This window comes from Thunnus albacares, chromosome 5 (genome assembly GCF_914725855.1).
Source record: "Thunnus albacares chromosome 5, fThuAlb1.1, whole genome shotgun sequence".
Classification (NCBI taxonomy): Eukaryota; Metazoa; Chordata; class Actinopteri; order Scombriformes; family Scombridae; genus Thunnus; species Thunnus albacares.
In genome coordinates this window covers 19,626,276-19,649,272 of record NC_058110.1, presented here as the reverse complement: position 1 = coordinate 19,649,272, position 22,997 = coordinate 19,626,276, and the positions used below count along the sequence as shown (strand labels likewise).

At 39.7% G+C, this 22,997-nt stretch overlaps 1 protein-coding gene across 3 annotated transcripts in view; it reads right to left on the bottom strand.

Annotated features, from left to right (window-relative positions):
* cacna2d3a (calcium channel, voltage-dependent, alpha 2/delta subunit 3a) overlaps nucleotides 1-22,460 on the bottom strand; it is a 133,150-nt gene extending 110,690 nt beyond the window's left edge. Inside the window, exons 1-4 of one of the 3 annotated variants that reach the window (XM_044351321.1) lie at nucleotides 22,238-22,460; nucleotides 19,744-19,984; nucleotides 9,541-15,237; nucleotides 9,146-9,227 (exon numbers count right to left, since the gene is read on the bottom strand). In XM_044351321.1, the coding sequence (XP_044207256.1) occupies nucleotides 9,146-9,227; nucleotides 9,541-9,665 (207 nt within the window). In that variant the 5' untranslated portion in view covers nucleotides 9,666-15,237; nucleotides 19,744-19,984; nucleotides 22,238-22,460. The remainder of the gene's footprint in view (nucleotides 1-9,145; nucleotides 9,228-9,540; nucleotides 15,238-19,743; nucleotides 19,985-22,237) is intronic. The other 2 variants (XM_044351318.1, XM_044351319.1) reach the window with 2 other exon arrangements.
* Nucleotides 22,461-22,997: the final 537 nt, after the last annotated feature.

The window sequence follows — 22,997 nt, the reverse complement described above, 5'->3', positions numbered from 1 at the left end:
AAGAAAGTTGATTCATCGAGTCATGGTGAGAGAGAACATGAAAAAGAAACCTACATGGCTGGAATGAAGATTTGGGGTTTGAAAGAAGGTGTTGGATGTGGAGCTTTGTCAGAAAAGCACACTGTGGCAAGATGGATTAAGAAGTGGGCGAAGTTAAACTGATCTACATTAAACGCTCCAGCTTGATTGTTGTCAAGTGTATGTCAAAGATACAGATGGAAAAAGCCTTAAAAAATCTTGGTGTTGGGTTCTGGGATGGATATGTATCCAGTGACATGTTGCCTAGCAAGAAAGCTCCAATAAATAGTGTCGTTGATGGAGTCTCAGGCAGAGTGGATCCAAGGAGATTTAAAGAGTGTAAAGGGTTAACAGACAGCTATAGAATGAGGATGTTTGATGAAGTAGTGAATGAAAAGTATGAAACTAAATCTGTTATCCTTCACTTTGATTTGGAGTACTTGCCTGATAGAGTGTTTTTGGTTCACGTGTCATATGCAGTAAGGCTGTATGTTCCTAAACCTTTGCAGTGCAAAAATAGTTGGAAGTTTGGTCATAGTTTGTTTGTATGTAGGAGTGATTTTGCCACATGTGGTAAATGTGGGGAGAATGACTGTGAGGGAGACCGTGAGAAAGATCCAGAGTGTTTTCTTTGCAATGGGTATCATGCAGCATGGCAGGATAATTGTCAAAGAGAGTAAGGAAGGCTGAAATAATCAGGGTTAGATCTCAGAAGAGAATTAAGCATGACGAAGTAAGAAATATTGTGATGTGAGACAAGAAGCTAAGGAGGACAAATCAGCCAGAAAACACGATGAGTTTTGTTTTTGTAAGGATCAGGTGAAGTTTTGGGCCTTTTTGGCAATGCTAATTAACTGTACTACTAGAGTAGAGGGAAAATCTAAGAAAATTGACGTAATCATAGATGCAGCAAGGAGGTTGTTGTGGGAGTTTCTGGAGAAGGTGTGCAGCAGCTGTTGAGAGAAGCTTTTACTTTCTCTCAAACACCTGAAAAGGTGGGAAATGGATGGGAAGGGGTTATTATTATTAGTCAGTCAAGATTTTAGTTTAAATCCTGTAGATGGCGGTAATGTGACATTTTGGACGTAACTGCCACTAAAAACCAATAAGAAAAGAAGAAAAGAACACGTGACCATTGGATAAGTCACAGGTTAATTACTGGGAACTAAAACATTAAATTGATTTGTATGCAGGTATGCAGATTAAATTTGATTAGAAAAGCAACAATTCATTTCTGCAGACTAAATGTGGACCTCTTACTTGCCACACAGTATCTGTCTTTGTTTACTGCACATACCAACAACACCATGTAATCAATATGTCTCAACATTGATCTATGGTGATCCTCTGTGTCTAAGTAATCATTTGTCACTTGCTCAGTGCTCAGCATTACCTCAGTGTAATCTGTACATTAGCTAGTGCAGGCCTCAAGCCAATAAACGCATTGCTGTACATGACATGTTAACAAGACAAAGACAAAAACTAAAATAAATATACATAGATCGAGTGTACAGTAAAAAGTTTTTGCAATTTGTGTGTGTGCTGATGTGTTATCTCACATTGCTGCTCATGCACAGCTGTATTCCTCCAGCCTTGTGTTAGCCAGTTAGTGTTTGAGTGAGATGATAGCAAGTACAGGTGAAGGTCATCAGGAGGAGGGGCAGCTGTCCCACTGAGCTGGATTTGGCAGCACTCTCACAGCTGAGATGTGTTGTGCAAATGGGACGCAGTGCAGGGCTCCATAAAGTACAGTCAAACTAAGTGTGTGTTTGTTTGAGTGTGTGTGTGTGTGTGTGTGTATGTTGACGCAGTTGATGGAGAGGCGGAGAGGGTGACTTGGGACACACACTGAGGCCTCCGAGAGAGCAGCGAGTGCAGGACATTGTGCTTGGCCAGCAGAACTATTTTTTGAGGGTGTGGGCACCAGCACTTGCTCCAAACACCAGCGTGTCCCAAGATCCCCTCCCATGTATTCTTTAGTGCCATAGCTGCATCCTATCCATTATTAAAACAGAGCGATGGCGGGAGGGAGAAGACTTAGAGAGAAAGTGCAAGGGGGGAAAAAAATAATTGGTGGAGTGCAAAAAACTCATGGGTGAAAATGTTGATAGAGGGAAAAGTTGACAGAAAGCTGAAGGTAATACAGAAAAAGTGAGTGAATAAGAAAGAAAGAAGGAGCTAGGGTGCCAGTTCATCTTTGATTCTCAGCATAACATATAAACCAGAACTATAAGTTGTATCAAGATGGGTTTGTGATTGACAGAGTAGCTGTAATGGGCCTGATGTCCTTTTGTCTATTCAGTGTATTGCTTTATAAGGGCCATCTTTACCTACAGCACACAAGGCAGTATGATTGATGTAGACAGCAGCAAGTCATAGACAGTCCTTCACACAATGCCGCACACGTTAATGTGCTTAATAGTACTAGCCCTGCCCCTTTAGCAAGCTGGCTAATGTTTACTCTCTGCATGCAATCAAGTCTGGAGCATACCAGATGAACAATCTGTCATAATTATTGAAATCTGTGTGTGTGTGTGTGTGTTTGTATGAGTGTGTGCCCATTAATGTCCGGTGTAGCCACGGTGAGATACTCTTTATCTGCAGGCCAACAGAGGCAGAGCCAAAGCTGAGCAGCCCGATGACAGATGACAGTGGATATTCATCTCCAGTGTTCACATTCATCATCCGAACAGCACGGAGCACAAGGTGTTACACTTTATGCAAACGCTATGTGTGCATCTTCTGCAAGAACTTCAGAAACTAGGAAAGAAAAATCAACTTCTTTACAAACGCAAATGAACTACTAAATCAAACACTTTTCACGCTGGCAAATAAACTTGGTCAGAGAGGTTGGGGATAAATCAAAGAGGTAAACGGCACAACAAGTCATCAAAAGACACTTGATTTTCTGAGCTCACAAACACAGCGTCAGCAGTTGTGCTCTTTAAGAATTTAAGTTCTTTAATCCGGTAGCAAAGGGCCTCGCTCCCTGCTCCTGAGCTCTCTACAGTAAAGGCTGGGTGTTTGATTCACAGTTGCTTTTCTCGTGCTTTTTCTCACCAACAAAGCACTAATTACAGTATGAGTGAGTGGCTGTGTTGGCTAAAGCTGAACTGCTAGGACATGAAAGGATAGCAGCACAGGCTGCAAACCCGTCTGCTAACGCTGTAATTAACTCTGTGACACGGTATTCCTCCTTCTTTACCCGCTCTTTCTTTCTCTCTCTTTTACACACACACACACACACACACACACACACACACACACACACACACACACACACACACACACACACACACACACACACATTTCTTTCTCCATCGTCTCCCTTCATGAGCCGTGGAGGAATCAAATTTAGCAAGATCATGCTTTGGTCAATGAGAACAAGAGAGGGAGGGAGAGTGAAGCTAGAGAAGTGATGGGAGGGTTAGGGGAGGTTAGGGAAAGAGGGACAGTCATCAGTACACACCCCTACACACCCCCTTCCCTCACCTCATCGCCAGTCGTGCTGAACCAAACCTGACAGCTATTCAATTTTCCCAAAGCTAAATCTAATCTGCCGCCGTCTCCCCCTCACTGACACACTGTTACACTGGAACGCCTCAGCCATCACCCACCCTTGGCAGCAGATTGGCACCATCGCACATACTTCCCCCAACACTTCAACACAGACACACACACAAACACACACACACACACATATACAGATACACAGAGTCATCCATGGGGCAAGAAAGGCAAATAAAGGGCAAAAAGAGAAATAAGTAAAACTGATCTTGAAAATTTGTCTGAAGCGACGCAGTTTGACCACAATTTTGATTTTTTTGTGAACCCAAATAAGAGCTTATTTTCCTACCTTAGCAGGAAAATAACCACCTTAACAGTGAAAAAAAATCTAAATCAAACAAAGTAATAACCCACTAATTTTCTCTGTGCACTGATGGAATGCATTTTGGAAACTCAGGTGAAAGCTATTATTTGATCAGTATCGCTTTTTTTTTTTTCAACCAGGCAGAAACGCAGCAGTTTACAAACAGCAGACAGTGCCGTATGAATGAATAAATTAATTAATTCATTTGATGATTTAAATAACACACATAACACTGCACTGCAGTCATTACATACACTAACAATCACAGAGGATAAAAACACAACAAAGCCTGAAGGCTTATTTCCAGTGCAGTCCGCTAGTATAACATTTAACACACCACAAGATAAAAACAAAACAAGACAACTGAAGACAATACAATCAACATACAAATAGCCGCCAGGATTTTAAGAATACTGAGGTCATGGGTCTAAAACACAATCCCATTCCCTAAAAAAAATGTCACTAGCCAAAACTCCTCTGATAATATATATCCCTTCATGATTTTCTAAATGCTGTTTCAAAGTCTTCTTAATGAACGTAATTCAGAGGAGAAATACTATATCCCTGAATGCCATATTTTGTATTTATTTGCCTCAAAGTCACAGTCACATTTAAAGATATTGGGTCTAAAAAAGGACAGAATTATCATAAAAATACCATGTGTAATTTGTGTGTATTTGTAGAATACAAATTCCTACTCCTGGACATGACCTCAATATGTCCAGTACTGAGTGTCCTCCATACATGCACAATATAACACAGAAATCATTCTAGTATTGCACATACACTATATACTATATCACAATAATCAATGTCTAACATAAATAAAACAATCCCAAAATGTTTGTTGAGAGTAATTTGCATAGGAATTACAAGGCACTTAAATCAATTCCTTTTTATCAAGTGTGGTGATGAAATATTTATATATTTTTTTAAAAAAAAGGAAAGCTAAATCAAATTAAAACTTTAAGTGCTGTTTATCATGAGTACTGAGTGGAAAATATAAAACATTTCATCAGCTCATAATACAGTTCCCCAAACAGCAAAAGCAAGAGTCATTCTTCCACTGTTGTCATCTGAATGTGTGATTAATTTTAAATGAATGTGAAAAAATGAAATGCATAATCATTTCCACTTCAAAATTAGACAATTAGTCATGCTCTTAAATCTAGTCAGTGTGACTAAAATACATATTCAGAACAAAAACAGATTTTTCCAGAACAGACAAACATGAAACTGCCTTCTGTAGATTTATGAATTCTGTTTGTGTGAAACAAGTCTCATAGAAAGGTCTCCAATAGACCAAAACATAATGCTATTGAGTGGAAATAACTTAATCCATCATGTTTGACAAACTCCTTTGACCTTTTGGATTTTTAAGATTCTTTGAAAGCCTTATTTTTCTGAAAATGTGACACTTTTAGTTTTAATTTTTAGGGTTTTCATCACCGCAGTGCTACTGCACAGCTGCTGGAAAGTGTATGAACGTAGCCTTCAAAAATTTTCTCCTCCCTCTGTGTAACGCTTCCTCTCTATACTCCATAAATCCAGCATGTGCATGTTGCGTGTCTCTGTAAGTCTTGCGCCTCTTCACTTCACTGGACGACTTCAATACCGGCATTTATTTTTTATCCCCTGCTTCTTTTTGAGGAACCACTCCACTCTGTCTTCATACTGTCAGCAGACATATCCGTGGCTTCCTGTGCTAAGCTACTTGGTGTTAAAGGAGAAATGGTATGGCACCATACATGCACACACACACACACACACACACACACACACGCTCCTCTTCCCCATCCAGGCAAATCGATTCCAGCATACTCTTGTCACACATCATTACACCTTCCTATCATCCTCTGCTCTTTTGCTCAGCATATGCGCCTCTTGAATGTGAGAGAGACGGCGTGTGTGTGTGTGATTGAGCGTGCTTTAAGTAGGTATGCAAACTTAACACACGCACTGCAAACACATACGTCTGCTGCCTATTCCTCGCCCGCGGATACAGCGTACGCTTTTAAAAATAGGAAAAGCACGCGTGCACGGATAACTTTCGAGACAGGCTGCGGTGACGATCCCAAAGAATCATCATTTGTCTTGTATCATCCATTACCAAGACGCTTCAAGTTATTTCAGCGTGGAATAATGTCCCACTATTTTGATTCCAGGGAGCCATAACGTCAGTGAGGTGAAAACTAGTCCAGCCAGCAACACATACACACACACAGAGCCAGGCTGGCTCATATAGACAGGTTGTTCAATGATACATGAAATTAAAGATTTCAACAGAATAGCAGCGAAGAGGCTAAAACACACAGAGCTAATTCTAACTATCAGTGGGAGATGTTTAGTACGTCTCAAACATAAGTCTGCATTCCTGGGTATGGATGTGTGGGTTTGTCTATATACAGTGTATGAATGTAATATACATTGTATTTGTACATACACTAATGAGTATACTGCTAACATTTGATTTTTATTAAAAAAAAAAAAATTGAAGGGGTTATTGATCATGATTTTCCTTCTACAGGGACAGACACACACTCTCTCTCTCTCTCACACACACACACACACACACACACATACACACATGCCCTGACTGGTATAACCTTGAAACAAGAGCTGTTTCCGATGGATACAGGAAGCGGGCTGTGGCGTGGAGAGGGAGGACAGATCAGGACAGGAGAGGAAAAAGGAGAGGGAGGTTTGAGGAGGGGATGAAAGACTAAATCTGCTACAGCTGGATTAAAAAAAATATTTAAGATGTCAAATTTTGTCTCTGAAAACAACAGCAAACAAAGCTGCCGATTATTCTAAACTACTCATTATTTACAAATATTTAGATTTGTATTATTCCAATAATCTATGTCCTGCTGGGAATTATGTTGCTGTTTGCTGACTTAGCAGTCATGCAATCATTTAATCCATATATTTTTCATTCAGAATTGATCTTCCATTCAATATGACTTGAACTACTGGAAAGCATCTATATGAATTATCTATGAAAGTATTAAATGAAGCTTCTAATATATTTAGATTAGTGCTGTCACTCAATTAAAAGGAATTAAGTAATTTATTGCGTGGTTTTATGTTATTAATTTAGATTCATCACACTTTTGCACTTTTTCAGAATCTCTCTCATAGAAAGATAATTAAATTGGAAGTCAAATCAAGCATCAAATTAATACTGAGCCAACATAAAGGAAATATCAAATTCAAATTGTAGCATTTCAGCTGAGAACACAAAGTAACACCTGGAGATGTAATAGGTGCCAGACTTTTGACATTTGTTCATCGTCGTCAGGCAAAAAGAAAATTCAAAATGTAACGTCCAACCTTTTGGCCCATATTTTTTCCTCCTTAATTTGTCAGTGAAAAAACATATTTTTTAAGCATATTTTCTGTACATTTAACATTTAATGGGTGTCTCTGTATGAAGACACTGTGTGTGATACAGATCATGTTGCATGCATAGTGTGTGTGTGTGTGTGTGTGTGTGTGTGTGTGAGGTTATTTCCAAGGGAGTTTTGTTACGCTAGGGTCAGAGAGATAACTGAAGAGAGACTGAGTCCATCTGTCTCCTGCCCAGGGGAAACACACACATACACACATACAAATCTTTTCAGTACCATCCTCCTCTCTATGTATAACAGTGTATATCCCTCATTCTTTCTGCCTATTTAAAAGCATATGTGCCCTCAGGGGGGGATCTGTGGTCTCTCCCTGGACAAGAGCTGCTGGACTGTACCGGACACACAATAACTAATATACAGGACACTGTTGCCACAGCCTGCATATGCGTGCATGTGTGCATTTATACATCCTGCACATCTGACGATACTCAGTGATCCAGCAAGTGGGCACAGTGAATAACACTGTATTTGCCAATAAGGCGCAATATACCAGATAGGTGTGAAAAGATACACTTTTCTGACAAAGAGGTCTCTAGTCTTTTCTTTTCTCAATTAACCCTGCGGCTTTCATTTGCATTTCATAAAGAGGTCGTCACTCTGTGGGAGGGTTATCTTCTTTTTGGAGGCAGAAAAAGATGAGAAGGGGGAACAGTTTTTATCCTGTCAAGAAGATAACACCACTACTCTGCCTTATCAGTAGCTGATGAAATCCACGCTATAGGCCTGTATGTGTCTATATGACTGTGCATGTGAATATGCAGTGTGTGGTCATGTGCATACATTTATGAGTGTGAGTGTGTGTATGTCATTTTTATGTGTGCGCACAGGTCCTAGCTGTGCGTCGCCATATCAAATCTCCTGTGTGACACCTAACAGCAGACACACACCACAGTGGGTCTCTGCATCCAGCAGAACCCTGAACTTCTGGCCCGAAGCACAACATTGTGTCTGTGCGCCCAGTGAGAGGTTAGGTTCAGTTTGACCCTTTATCCACCAGCTATCCATTAGCCAGTTTTAACTCATGCTTCATCAACTGACCCTCCATTTGGAAAATTTGCATTCTATCACACTCAAATTTTGCATAAATGCCATAAAGCAGAGTGGGAGAGAGATGGGAAAAGACTGCAGAGAGGTACGAAAAGAGGTAAGGGGATGTTAGAAATGGGAGGAATATTCAGTTGCTTGGCATAAATCGAGTGCTTTCCGAAGAGTGTATTTAAGCACGCATGTGTGTGTGTGTGTGTGTGTGTGTGTGTGTGTGTGTGTGTGTGTGTGTGACTGCAACTGCTGGAGTGCTTGAGATTTGGACACCCATTTAAAAAGGCACATGTTCTGAATAAGCTTTTAAATCTGTGCCTACGTAGTCAACATGCATTACTGATTCTCAAGTGGGTAAAAAAAAAAAAAAAAGGTCCTGCAGTTTAAGAGATAAAGAGTGACATTTCTCTCAACTCAAAAATTACTCAACACCAGTCATTAAGCTGGTCTTTCACATCCACACACATTTTAAAAGGCTCTAAAAAAGGTATCTTCAAGCTTTTAAAGCAGTCACTTTATCCACGTCACGTAATTTCAGCTCCACAAAATGATGTTATCCAGTGTGTATCCCTGTGTGTGCTTACACACTGAGGTGGTGGAAACATTTTTTGAAAAATGTAAACCATTTGGCATATTTCTAGCTTCTTTTAAAAGAAAATCTCTCATCTTTTACCCAGTATTTTTGCTGTAAGACTAAAACTAGCTACAACATAATCTTGCTCAAGTTCAGTCATGTGGACATCTGAATAATATTTTTTATAGTATTGCCATTCCAGGATGTATAAATTCAGACAATAAACCTACTCACCTTCTGCAGCAGCTGGGAGCCAGAGTACTTTGCAGAGATGGACTTCATCTCCCCACCAAAAGCTGAAGCCCACAGCTTCACCCTGCAGGAAGCACACAATATGCAGCAAACAGTTTATAAAAGGACATGTATAATATAGGCAACAACTTAGAACAGTCAACATGGTAACTTCTGCTTTTTGACTGAAATTGCAAGAGACAGAAACGTGGAAAAACAGAGAGCATCACACAAAATGAAGACACCATTAATTAGCAGTGGAAACCATTCAACAACAGTTCGCAATATGCTATTAAATATCTATTGTAGACTCAAATAACTACGGTATTAAGTTCTGTTTAGAAACTTGGAAAATCAAGTGATGCGCGGCACTTTTGCATAAAAGAGCATCTACTTACACGGACGGAGGGATGCTTTGGTGGGAGCCTCCCACCTCAGTGACCCTGGTGCTTATAGTGGAAAAAAGTAAAAACAGACACGCACACCATACACTGGAAACCACACAGCTCCGATCCACCTGCATCTTGGGCAAAAAATACCCTCCCTACGCGCGAAGTGCGAGTTTTGGGTTTATGCTGCCACCGTGGAATTTCCCCCTCCAGAGAGTCCAAAAAAATAAAAGAAAAAGAAACAATGAGGAGATCAAAAGTCACCTAAGATGACTGACTGAATCATTCATGGCAATGTGTTTAGGCTATTCTTGGTGCGGGACGCGGATGAGCGATGCGCCTTGACAAACGGCAGCTGTGTGAGTTATCCAAAGTGCCGCGGTGTGGCGCCGCTGACCGGTGCGGCGCACACGGCTCTGCTGCTCGGTGGAAAGTCGAGCTCGACTCCTCCGGCAGGGAAAGTCCGCTCAGTCGTTTTGTTTGACCAACCTCACCCGCAGAGAGCAAAGAGTGGAGGTTCAGGGGGGGAACCGGGGAGATCATCAAACGATGCAGCGCACAAGAGCACGCCTACTCCTCTTGAGTAATGCGACTAGCCCTCTCTCACCCTCTCTTTCTCTCTCTCCCCCCCTCTCTCTCTCCCTCTCTCACTTTCTCTCATCCTCTCAGGGTCTGAGGATAGGCTGAGGATGCTGTTATTGTTGTTATTGAATTACGCCATACTGACCGGCCTCTCTTTTCCTCTCTCTCTCTCCCCCACTCATGGGCTTTAATACAGGGCTATAATAGCTAGCCTTCAGCTTTCATGTCAGATCAAGTCATACACTGTATGCCCAGGTTCACTGAAGCAGGAATTACTGCCAAAGTGCTGACGAAAGAGGGAAAAGAGAAAAAGAAAGTGTGTGCATAAGAAACATAGGGAAGTGGGGGTGTCCAGCCAGGACCAGATGATAGGTCAGTTCAATTAAATACACTTTGCAGCAGTGATGTGGCACTGGCAGCATGTTGGCATATGGGTAGTGACAGAGGATGAGAGCCCCAAGGCAACGGACCCCATGTGACAGATCATGTTTCACATAGAGCTGGAAGGATTCTGGCAAAGCACTGAGAGGGGATCAACACTGACTGAATGGCCTATCTCTGCTGCTGCAGAAGGGGTGCCTTACCTTTTTCACACTAGAAGAGTCACCTTTGACATATGTGGGTCAAACATCAGTGTGAAACAGCCGGTCTGGGTTTATCAACTCCACAAGTACAACCATAGTTGGTACAGACCTGTCACAACAGTCTTTACAGCAATCACACAGCTGCAGATGTTAAGTCAGTGTCATATTCAGGAGGCTTATAGACTTTCAAGGTGGAAAAAAACTTCTGTTGTTGAAAAAAAATGTGCATACATTCATCAAAATGAGGCAGGAGAAAGTATTTTTGTGTTGATGCTAAAACTCAGTTAGCCAATCATATTGGGATACATTAAATACCTTCAGGTAAGTGAAAATGTGCAAATCAAAACAGTTTTGTATTCACTACATTTTTGCATAAGGGTTATTGATCTCATGTTTACTGCTTTTCCCAGTGACTCCACTACAGTGGCCAGTGCTTTGATGTCACTGGATCAGCTCCCAGGTTTCCAAACCAACAAGCATGGACTGTTCTAATGGGACTGTAATGAAGATGAGACTATAATGAAGCCAGTCTGCCCAGTAACAGTGCAGATGCAGTGTGAGGATCCATTCTGACAATACAATGAGGCAAACTCGATGAAATAAGTGAACAGTGCACATTTTTAACAGCTGTTGCATGATAATTCTACTGTATGTACAAGATAAAAGCAAATAACCTACTTAACCAATCAAAGCATCAACTGTTCACCTTAATGTTGCAATATACTGCACCGTAGCACTTTAGTAATCCAAACACTAGCACACCCGTAAACACAGATCAAAAGTTTAAAAGAACTTTTTTTTTAAAAAGTGTTAAAACTGACTTCAACAGATGTTTGTAGTTATTCCGCTAATCTGAGGCTACAGGTTATCTTGTTTTGGGTTGGAAAATACAAATTTACAACAGAAAACCACCGGTACTAACTTGGGGCATGGATTTAAAAGATTTACCAGACATGGAGGGTCTAACAAATAATACTATCCAGTTCCATTAAATATAGGATCGAGTGGTTTTGGTGTTTGACCCATTATGGGGACTAAAAATCCCGACTTTAGTTCCCATAATGGGTCAAACACCAAAACCTTCCAACCATGTGCATTTTTGTTTTTCTTCATATTGATTTACCTGATTGAGTCATACACTACATATTCTCTGCAGTGCTTCATTGTTTGCATCCTGCTGGTCTGCTAGTATTTCAGTGGTTTTAAGTTTTAAATATTTTTAAAAAATGTAACAGATTATCGGCAAAGTAAGACAATGATGCTGTGATCATCGCTGCAATACTGTTTGCATTTGTAATGTCTTAATATCAGCTTGTCAATCATCTATGAAGCACTTTGAATTTCACTGACCTGTTTGAAATGTGTTATACAAATTAAGTTTGATTGATTAATTGATTGACTCAAAATATTTCAGTATTAAGAGATAAACTTTGAAGTTCTTTTTATGGTGTTCACTTTCCTGTTTCTGATCATCTCTTCTTCCTTCTGTTTCTGTCACAGCATGTTGCCATTCCTATGGAGAAACTATCACCAAGTCAACAGCCAAATCACCATCATATCCCCAGAGGTAAAAAGATGACATATGGCATTTTAAAGAGGTTTACTTATTCCTGGAAACCAGAAAAAAATAAAACAAAAATATCTGCTCTGGTTGTTGGACTGATTAGGAGGTTTTATCCACAAAACTAAAGTCTCCCCTGAGAGTTCCTGAGTGTGAAGTGTTTTTGCGCACCAGGATATCACTGAGCAAAGCAGGTCCATTTCACTCGACGGTACTATGTGGTCTGAATAATAGCAGCTACAATAAGTGGAGTGAATGGCCAAGTAAAAACCAACATAAAGTACAGGATAAAGAAAAATATCAGCACAGTTCAGCTGAAGGAAGTCTTGAAGAGTGGAGGCTGACAGGGATAATTTAGTTCCCTCTTCTTCCTCCCTTGTCCTTTTGCTGTTGTCATGTTCAAATCTCTTTCACTTCTCATCCTGTTTCAATGGCAGGTCATTATTTACCATTTGTCAGTCTTACAGAGCCTTCACACAAAGGGTAAGTATGAGTATACTGTAAGTGGTGATTTTAAATGTAAAGTGATAATATAAAGGCTTCTTTGTTGGATCGCCCTCCTCTGTACTGATTTGACTGCACTTTTTTGAAAATAGTTTTCTGAATGTAGGTTGAGCAAATAGTCATATCTGCTGGAATGGCTCCAAAGTAAACAAAAGTCAGAAAATTATTATTAAACTTACATTCTGCAAATCTCTTTTCTACTCGCAAAGCTTGTTTCTTTCTGTCTCTCCCCTTCAAACAATGTAAAATCACATATGTCTGATGGGAACCCCGTGCACTATCCCACATGAATCCCAATCCACTGTTAAAGGAGCTTCTAGCCATGACCTTAAAGACATAGCTAGTTTGGAGAAAAAGAAAAAAATATCAGTTATAGTTACTAGCTAGAAGCAAATCACTTTTCTACATAATTCCTAATGATAGATTCATGCACGTGAACCAAAGGCATGTCCCAGGAGATTTTCTGGATGGATGGGGCAGTGAGGTAGGAGGCTGAAGTCTGGATTAGTGAGGGATTCTTTTACACAGCATAGTCAACCTTGAAACCGATGTGTAGCATGCAGTCGCCATGGGGCTGAGGTTATTAATGCGGTGAGTGAGACCCAAAGTTATTAGAGGACATAAACAAAATAATGCACTGATAAATGGATGTTTTAATATATTCATAGATTATTAAATCCTGCACAGAATATGGAGTAGATTGAGTCAGGGTCACATCAGAGGAAAAAAACCAAAAAAAAAAAAACATCAGAGTGATGACCCAGCCCTCCTTTCCATCTTCACACACCCACGACCCCTCTTGTTTCTCCTCTAACCGTCCTTTTCCTCAATTCTCAATGCTGTAATCACACCTGATTTTGGAGAGCAGAGTGTACCCAAGTTGATGGCACCTGGGCCATACCTGGCATTACAGCAAAGACAAAAATAATCCTGACATTTCTGACGGTATAGTTCCTTTTCTATCCAACACTGATAGCTTTCAATCCTGGATGTAAAATCTGCAGTGCTAAATATGACACAGGTGATGCCAAGCTGCTGTGTCTTATTTTGTTTTTGCAATGTTTTAATTGAAAGAGAATTCAGGTTTTCATTTTTTTTTTCTTTTGACAACTTACAAATAATCCCTTGATGTCCCATCACAAGCTGCTGCAAATATGCTGAATAAAGTAGCAATTAACTATAGAAGTGCATTCATCATTCATCTAAATAGCATTTTACATCTTTTGTGTCTTTAAGTGTTTTACAAAGCTCAGTTAGAGGTCTCAATATTATTATACAAGTAAGATCATGCTGTGTGCTCCAGGTGTATTTCGCGTGCACACCGCTAATAGGTTCTGTGTTGTTGATTATTTAGCGTTGGTGTTAGTGTACATAAACCTGATGAAATAATGTGATGCCTTTGATATTACTGAAAGAGAATCTCCCAAAACAGGGTAGAAGGGTCTGAAACTTCTCAGAAAGAATATCATACAAACTAAACGGAACCACTGTACAAAGTATAGTAGAGTACATCTAAAGTGAATGATCAAATACTCTATACAGATTCTTTAAATTACTTAAACTCAAGTGTAAGTATACTATATGAAATAAGCATGTTAGTACAATATCTATTCCACTTAGCTTTTTTAAGGCTGTCGGTTTGCCTACTTTTTTTTTTTAAGTAAGGTTAACTAATTAGAATTTACAGTGTATTAGTGTGAGAGCTTCATCACTGTATGGCCATGTTTCCTTTTCTGGTGTCCCCATTTTGACCTCGGGGCTACCAGCTATTCTGTATCTCTAGCAGCTCATTAGCACCAAGGTCAATTCAGTATACCAGTACAGAGTAAAGGATCAGTGGAGAAGGTAGGCGTCTTCACGTGATTGAACTGGATATGCTGAGCTTCACTTGCAGCACATATGAATTTTCTTTTTTAATCACATTCACCAAATATGCAGATTTTCAACAATTTTATGCCCTGCCATTTTGAAAGAGATTCATTTTAAAGCCTACTAGATAGGGAAGTGCACCTTTGACATTTTGATTTGTAAGAGTTGTTCTTAATGGTCATTAGGATGCAGATTACGCCCTACTACTGTTCTATCTAAAAACCAGTCCCTTGTAGACATCTAGTCACTTACTGCCTATTTTATGTGTCAAATTATGCGACAAGGTTGTTATATTTCATACTTTGACCTACCGCTGAGCCAAAGCACCTCTGCCCAGGCTGGTTTGTATTTAAGTGAAAGCAGGAGATTGTGTCTGTGTGTGAGCATCAACGTTCTTATCCATACGGACAGTGATGTGCTCCGTCCCATTAGTGCCTGGGAATTTCAAAGCACACCATAAATAATTCTTTGTTACCAGGCTCAGAACTCACCTTGCTCCAGAAATACCTCCCTTAATTCAATTAATAATGAGATGCCAAAGACTTTCCTCCATCAGCAGCGGCAGAGAAGCAGACGTCTGTATCCGATGAGATGGAACACAGCTGCCTGTGGAATATGCACTGTCATTGGATCAAAATATCTACTACATGCAAGATTCATGGCTTGAGAAAATAAGGACAAACTGCGCCGAGCTTGCCATGATGAACAGCAGGGGGCGGTGGTAGCTTCAACTAGAAGAGAGATGAGTTTATGCCTGGTGCATCACCTGTGAAATCAGGACAGGGAACATGAATGATTATCGGGCTTTCCTCCCTTTCTAGAAAGTGCGTCCTTGAATGAAACATTTGATCTCTGATGTTGGCAAAGGCAAGGCTGAATGTGCTCGTACAAGTCGGTACTTTGAAGCAGATGGAAAGTGAATTAAAGCTTTTGGGGAAAATCATCCTCAATAGCGGCTGTCAACATACTGTACACTGGGTTGAATAGATGATTAAAAAGCTTATGCTCAGGGATTGATTTGAAGTCTTAAGAGACTCCTCTGCTGCTAGTGAAAGGTAGCCTAATTTTCCAGACTGGCATCGCCTCTTAACAAAATTGCATGTGGATGTTTATTAGATGCCATTTTAGCACGCTGAGAAAAAGTGAGAAAGGTTTTACTACAAGGTACCATTCAGTCACATTTGTGTATTTATCATATCTAATCTATCTATAGAGATGTGTCAATCTATTCCTGAATAATAAAGGTATATCAAAAAGCAGACAATGTACTACAAAAAGTAGTTTAAGTTCAGAGAGCCCTCCATCGGAAACGAAGGTGCAAGAGATGATCTATCATGGTTAATGTTCCCATCCTCTCAAAAATTTTCACCTAAGAATATGTGCATACAGTAGCTTGCCCAAGGCATAAGCAAGATACAGTTAGCAGCTGCTCAGAGCCTCCAACAAATTCCAGGAACAAATTATAAACTTGAAGTCCTCTATTCATATTCTTAAATAATTTAGGGCAGTTAAATAAATAATCGTGATGTGTTGAACTTTTTTATGTTTGCACTTTGCTGAACTTCACTGAACAGATATTGTTTGGTCAAATCACTTTCTGCTTACGAACCAAAACGGTTTGGGCCATGTTTACATCAGTAGTCTCACTAAACACTAATGTCCTGCATGGTTTCTTCAAGAGCCGTCTCATTGTGAAATAAGTGCTTAACTCAATGCTTAAAATACAATAATACATTTACACACACAAAGAAAAACATAGTCTGACCTGGAAAACAAAACTTTCACCACCCAGGAATCCTTTAATCTACTGTGTGTCACTGCATCGTTTGTAAAAATGACAAACAAGCATATAAAATGCCACACATTTAAGTCAATGCCATTTCTTGTATTTTTGTTGTATATTTACAAGGTTACATATTTGACAAACACTTCCAAGATCAACACAACCCCTTTTATCAAAGTAACCAGAAAGTGAGAATAAAGAAAACCTCCTGTATAGCAGACAGATCGGGAGGAGACGTAGACCTGCTCAGTCCTGCATCTGCTATCTTCTGACAAGCAGTCAATAGTGAAAGAAAGAAACGGCTTGTTCAGCAAAAGTAAAGAAAAGAGTGGGAAATGAAGAGGGCAAGATATCCTGTGAAAAGCAGGAGGGGGGAGAGGAGAGGAGAGGAGAGTGAAATGAGTGCTTCAGGCTTTCTTTAAAAGGGCACCAAAGATTAATTTGTCATCGAAAAAATCTACAGAATGGGATGCATATTAGTGAACATAATTGTGTTTAAAAGCAATTATACACCAGTCATTTCCTTTGTTCAGAGATAAAATTCAGAACATTGAGCCATTTGGGAGAGAAATGAGCTGACGGAAGACTGCAAGTCATATTATAGCCAAGGGAACTGTGGTATTGGTGACTGAGCGTACAGTAGTTGACAAAAAAACATCATGGAGAGATACTCTGTATGCCTTCTATGTGATTGAAAACTCATTAGCTTGTGTGTTTAAACATACAGTAATTGCCTGTGAGTAGAAAGTAAGAATAGTCATACTGACCGTGACCTTCACATATATTTTGTAATGGGGACCAGATACAGTATACTTCCCCTCCACCAAACTGTGTGGCAGCTACAAGAACCTCAATTAGCCAAGTAATTAGGTCATATATCAAAACAATGGAGTGGCTGGGAGAGGAGGGACGGAGATGGTCAGAGAGGAGATGAAAGAAGTGGAGGAGAAAGAGGGTGGACAGAGCTTAACGAGGAGACGTATTGGGAGATGAAAAAAACAAAACAATTGGCCTGAAGAACACAGGTGAGAGGAAGAAACAGAGAGAGAGGAAGGAAGAGACAGTAGCAAGGCATCTGCTAAAGCATAAATGAGAGAAAGACTGAGGTGCACAAGAAAGACAGGCCAGTAAATTGAAAGCAACTGGAGCACAGTATGACAGAGGTAGAGAAAGAGGAAGATTTGTCAGGCAAAATAATCCGGTGTTTAGAGTGTGTCTTGTGAGTATCAACATGGTGAAAAATCAGCATGTCTACCCACACTTCTGGTTTGTGAGGAAATGCAAAAGCCAGGCTAACGTCTTGGCATACTGAAACCACATGGAATGATTTTACAAATACATTTTAAACATTGATCACAATAAATGTCTTATTTTTCATGGCATTAAAAAACTGCAATTAGGAATGACAGTGTTTTTAAGAATCTGATGCACATTCAGTAACTTTCAAGACTAATATAATATATACAGGAATAACAGGAAAAGATATATATGCATGCATGCATTATCATCCATCTAGTCTGTCTCCTTTTCCCTTTTTCCACAGTGTCATGTCTGCTCTGCTGGTCTTCTAAGGGGCAAAGCACCTCATAGATTACATTTCACACAGTGTCCTCACACTGGGTTTGTGTTCACACGCAAAGCCAGCCAGGTAAACAAACAGAAAACAGGAATTTTGCTGTTTGTGAGAGATATATGCGCGCGCACACACACACACACACACACACACACACACACACACGTCATCATCTTAAACGACAGTAATACTAAAAGCACTATGACAACATGCATAATTAAAGACACTCTACCTAAAAATAGAAGGATGGGAAAGAGAGAGTATAGAAACAAGAGATGAGTGAGGCATGAGAGAAAGGCGGAAAGGGTGACGGAGAGCTGAGGGATGTCCACAGCAATAACAAAGTAAAAAAAAAAAAAAAAAATCAAATGCACAAATTGTACGGATAGTCAGACTTTTGTATTAGGGGCCAAACTTGTCAATTTTCTTTTCCATCTTCAAACAAACAGTGTGAAATGACTCAAGCAGCTGTCTGATTGCCTGAAAGAAAAGACTTGATGGGAGAGGTGGCTTCATTATGTGGAGAAATAACAGGCAGCCAGCGCAGACGTCTGTGATATTTGCATTATTTTGTGTAGCAGATTAAAAACGGCACTAAAGTGCTCTACATTCACAACATGTTCACAACTGATTTGCCCAAAGCGTCCCATTCTATTTTACATTCCCCAGCCACTTCAATTAAAGAAAAAACACCTTGCTGTTACAAGTCCTCTCCTTACCCCCATTATTCTCTGTCTCTCCTTTATTTGCCCCCTCACTCCTATCATCAGCTTTTTTCAGATATGCAATCTCCTTTTTATCTTTTTTCTTGTGTTTCGTTTGCCGCGCCTCAGTGCACCTTATTAAAATGTATATTTTCAAATCATTCTTCAAAGGCAGACTGTTTGCCTAGAGAACCAGAGCCATGCCCGCTGTTACAGGAAATTACAGCGAGACCGAGTACAACCAGATAGCCCACCTCTTTCTTAACGCCTTCTTTCTCTTTGTTGTTTTGGTAACGTTGTGCTGCACATCAAGTGACTAAACACTGTATAGCCTACTTTCAGTCATTAGTTTTTCATATTCAGAGATTCAGCCTAAGCACTTGGCGCGCCTGCCAAAAAACAACCTATTTTTAACCTTCCATAACAGCAAATATTTATCTCTACAGCCCAATCTGTGCGCTAGAAATCAAAACAAAATACACATATTCAGAAAACAACCAAGCACATGTTTAAACAAAATGACTGTGCTACTGTAGAGCGGCACACAGTGGAACTCCACTGATCTACCCTTGGACTGTTTATTTGTTTAAGCCCCATAGCCTAGGCTGTTGTTGATAACCAACTCATTTGCAACGATAACATGCCCAAGAGGCTAAAATGAGGCCATTCACTGCGGCTGTGCTGATAGAGGATGAGGAATTCGGAGGCTTTGATTGGCTTGACTGTGATGTTCAATTAATAGTCGACTCACCAAGTCCTAACACACATCAAAGTGCCCCATTGGGCCAAATCAGTGATTGACAGTGCAGAATAATCCCAGGCACTGAAGGGCTAATATTATCTCTATTTACCACTGTGGACACACTAAACATGGACGATAAAAAGAGATTTGGAAGAATTGGAAAGGTTGAATAATAAGAGAGGAAGAGGACGACTGAGTCTTGTCATCTGCCATTGCTAGTATCACTTTATAAACAGAATGCTGGTCCGAGCAAGCTGTGTAAAGAGCATGTGAACATGGATCTCTAAAAAAAATGTCCAACTTTACCCACCTCCCAGTCTTAGTGTCCTTCCCATCTCTTGTGCTCCCAGAATGCAAAGCAGCTTAGATGGTGGGACCCTGCCACAGTTTGGCTGCAACAAAGGAGTTGTGCAGAGTACCCTGCGGGCCTGTGCTTTCTGGCTGGCAGCTTTACATATAAAACAGGCAGGCCTATCTGTCTCTGCACAGGCTGTGGCCACAAAGTCCGAATCCCCAGCTTTGAGCACTCTGAGGATCCTCGCTCTGGAGTTCTGCACGGGGAGAGATTAACAACAAACACTAAACATGACTCTTCTTCTGCATGTCTCAGAAAAAGAGGGAAATTTTGGATCACTGAGGGAAATTTGGTCAAATAAAAGTCTACAGCTTAACTGTCATCTAAAAAAATCTTTGCCCCTGTCATTAAGAGCTGCTGATCAATCTTTTTTTTATTCCTCCTGGAGTATTTTTGTATATTATTTGTTTAATTGGATATGGAGCTCTAGTGCTATAATATTATCATTCAAGCAAATAACATCCATTTGAATAAAATCTTTACTTTTGGCTTGCATACTAATAGATTTAATTGTAAATTAGCTGCAGTAGGTGTAAATCTTAATGTATTATCATTCATTTATTGGTGGTTACATTGCATCCAGAGGCAGTTGAAAAAAAACTCAAGCAAATACTGACATCTAGTGGATATTAGGTGAAGTTACAAATTCTATGCACAGATGTGGAGGCACAATCACATGAGGACAACCTATATTTTTGATGCTGATGCCCCTCAAGAGTAGATAAAACCCTTGACAGTAAACTTCCATTCAATTTTAGAAAAATACGCAACCAGTCTCGCATTTACTGTATGACTTTTTATTTTTTAAGTGCTATATCTTTCTTACACAGATATAAATTATTCATTAGGTAACTGACAACTTGCTTTTTATGGAAAAACAAGTTTTATATACTACTCAGGGTGTGAGATAATGTGTCAGAAAATATGAAATTTGAATAATTTATGACATGTATTTGTGAATATTGTCCACTGTGTCTGGTCTCTGTCTTCTAGGTTGAATATCATCATATTTAACTACCACTGTGTAGGATGTACAGCTGTTCACTGCATTACCCATTACTGAATACATTGCTATCCTGACCTCTAGTGGATGAATGAATTAGATGCTCAATGCATGCAGAATTCATGCATACAATCTTCCTGTTCTGTACCGCTGCATTAGAGAGCAACTTGGCAGTCTTCTACAGTACATCTGTGTAACATGAATAGTCAAAATGATCTCTGTAAATCACAAAATAGGTTATTCCAAAAAAATGACTGAAGTAATGCGTCCAATTTTGGCAAAACAAAAGGATCCATCTAACCATGTAATACAAAGCCTCTGTTCTGCACACAAGGTTTGTTTTCCACATTTCAGTTCTGAGGTTCTAAGTTTTAGACTTTAAACTTCAGATATCTGGTGGAGCTAATGGTCTGCAACAGACTGTGATGTGCAATCTGTACTTCTGTTCTCCATAGTCTCATTGTTTGCCCCATTAACCACAATGCCTAATGGAAATGTTGGTATCTTGGGCTGTGTATCTGTTCAGCACTTTGGTCCACAGAGTTGGTTGACAACTTCTGTACTGACCAGACTGACACCAAATATGGTACAGCCCCTAAAGGATTAATTATGAAATTTTTTAGACACCTTGACCCTTTCTTCAACACCAAGATCAGATGCAAATTTCTCCTGATACTGTACATGTATGAACCACAAGGTAACACTTTCCAATTTGTACTGAGCATGGGCTTAATCATATTCACATTACACACAAGCATCAAACACCTGGCAGACTTCCATAGAATTTAAATATCAGCTACAATATGTTGAACATTGCAGTGCATTAAAACTATAGATTAAAACACCACTGGCCAACTGAACATACCATACATTACAGGCGATGTGCAAGTTACTTGGTAAATGTAAAGTAGGCTCCTATCACTAAATTAAATCTAATTAATGCTACTTTACATTAATCTTTAATAGCAAAGTTACATTACTCCTCACTTTTTCAATTCATTCAATATGACACTTGGGTGTTAATTATGGATTTCAGTCTTGTATATGTGCTTACTGGGTTGGGGATGGATTATGGTTCTTATAGATATCTTTGGGTTGAACTTTAGGTTGAGGTTAAATTGTCATTAGGGCTGCAAACAATTATTTTCATTGTCAATCTGTCGATTATCTTCTTGATTAGTTGTTTGGTCTATAAAATATGGTAAAAATGGTGAAAAATGACTATCACTGTTTCCCAAAGAGGCAACTGTCCACAATCCAAAGATATTTAGTTTACTATCATAGAAGACTAGAGAGACCAGAAAATATTCACATTCAAAGATCCAACCTGCTGCTGGATAACAGGAAAAAACGTTTTGATATTTAAGTATTTTAAGATAGTTCACACACACTACAACTCGTCAGCTAAGAAGATATAACATGTAAATAAGATAACTTTCGAGTTACCTGCAGGTTTATTCCTTCTCTTTTGGCGGACCCAGAACCTGTGCTACTTAACGTTACCGAACCATAGACTGTGTAAAAATAATGGACGGAGCCACCGTGATGTCACCCAGTAGTTTGTGGACTCGTTTTGAAGCCTCGAGTTTGGCATTTTGACCGTCGCCATCTTGGTTTTTTAGGAGCCAGAAGTGATGAGAAGTGACAATATTTGGATAAGAGGGGAGGAGCTCTCCAGGTTTCAGCTACAGCACCTCACACACCGGTGTGGTAACGATTTGTCAATCAAAAGGTAGCCACGCCCTAAAGCATACCCTGCTTTATCATCTATTTTACTCTAAATGTGGCCATAATTTACAAAATGAACATCATTCTGTATTGAAGAAGACTTGCGATTGAGACCATAAAGTCATTCGGAAAGTATTTACTGAGATAATAAATCAAGTGAGAAGTAGGGTCATATTTCCATAGACATCTTTACAAACGGACTTCTTTTGGAGGCAGTGTCGCCCCCTGCTGGCAACTAGAGCATGTAGGTCTATGGTGCTTCCGCTTTGGCTTCACTTGACCCATGGGATGAACGCACAGAGAAAGACCGATACCAGCCACCTTTGGTAAGACAGCAAACAACACATCCCAAGAAATGAAAAAGTAAGTCTTACTGGGTTTTGTAACTACAGTGTCATTCTGAATCTCACATTGTTACATTAGCTAATGGTTACTGAAAAAGCAAATGAATCATATTACTAAAAAACAAACAAACAAA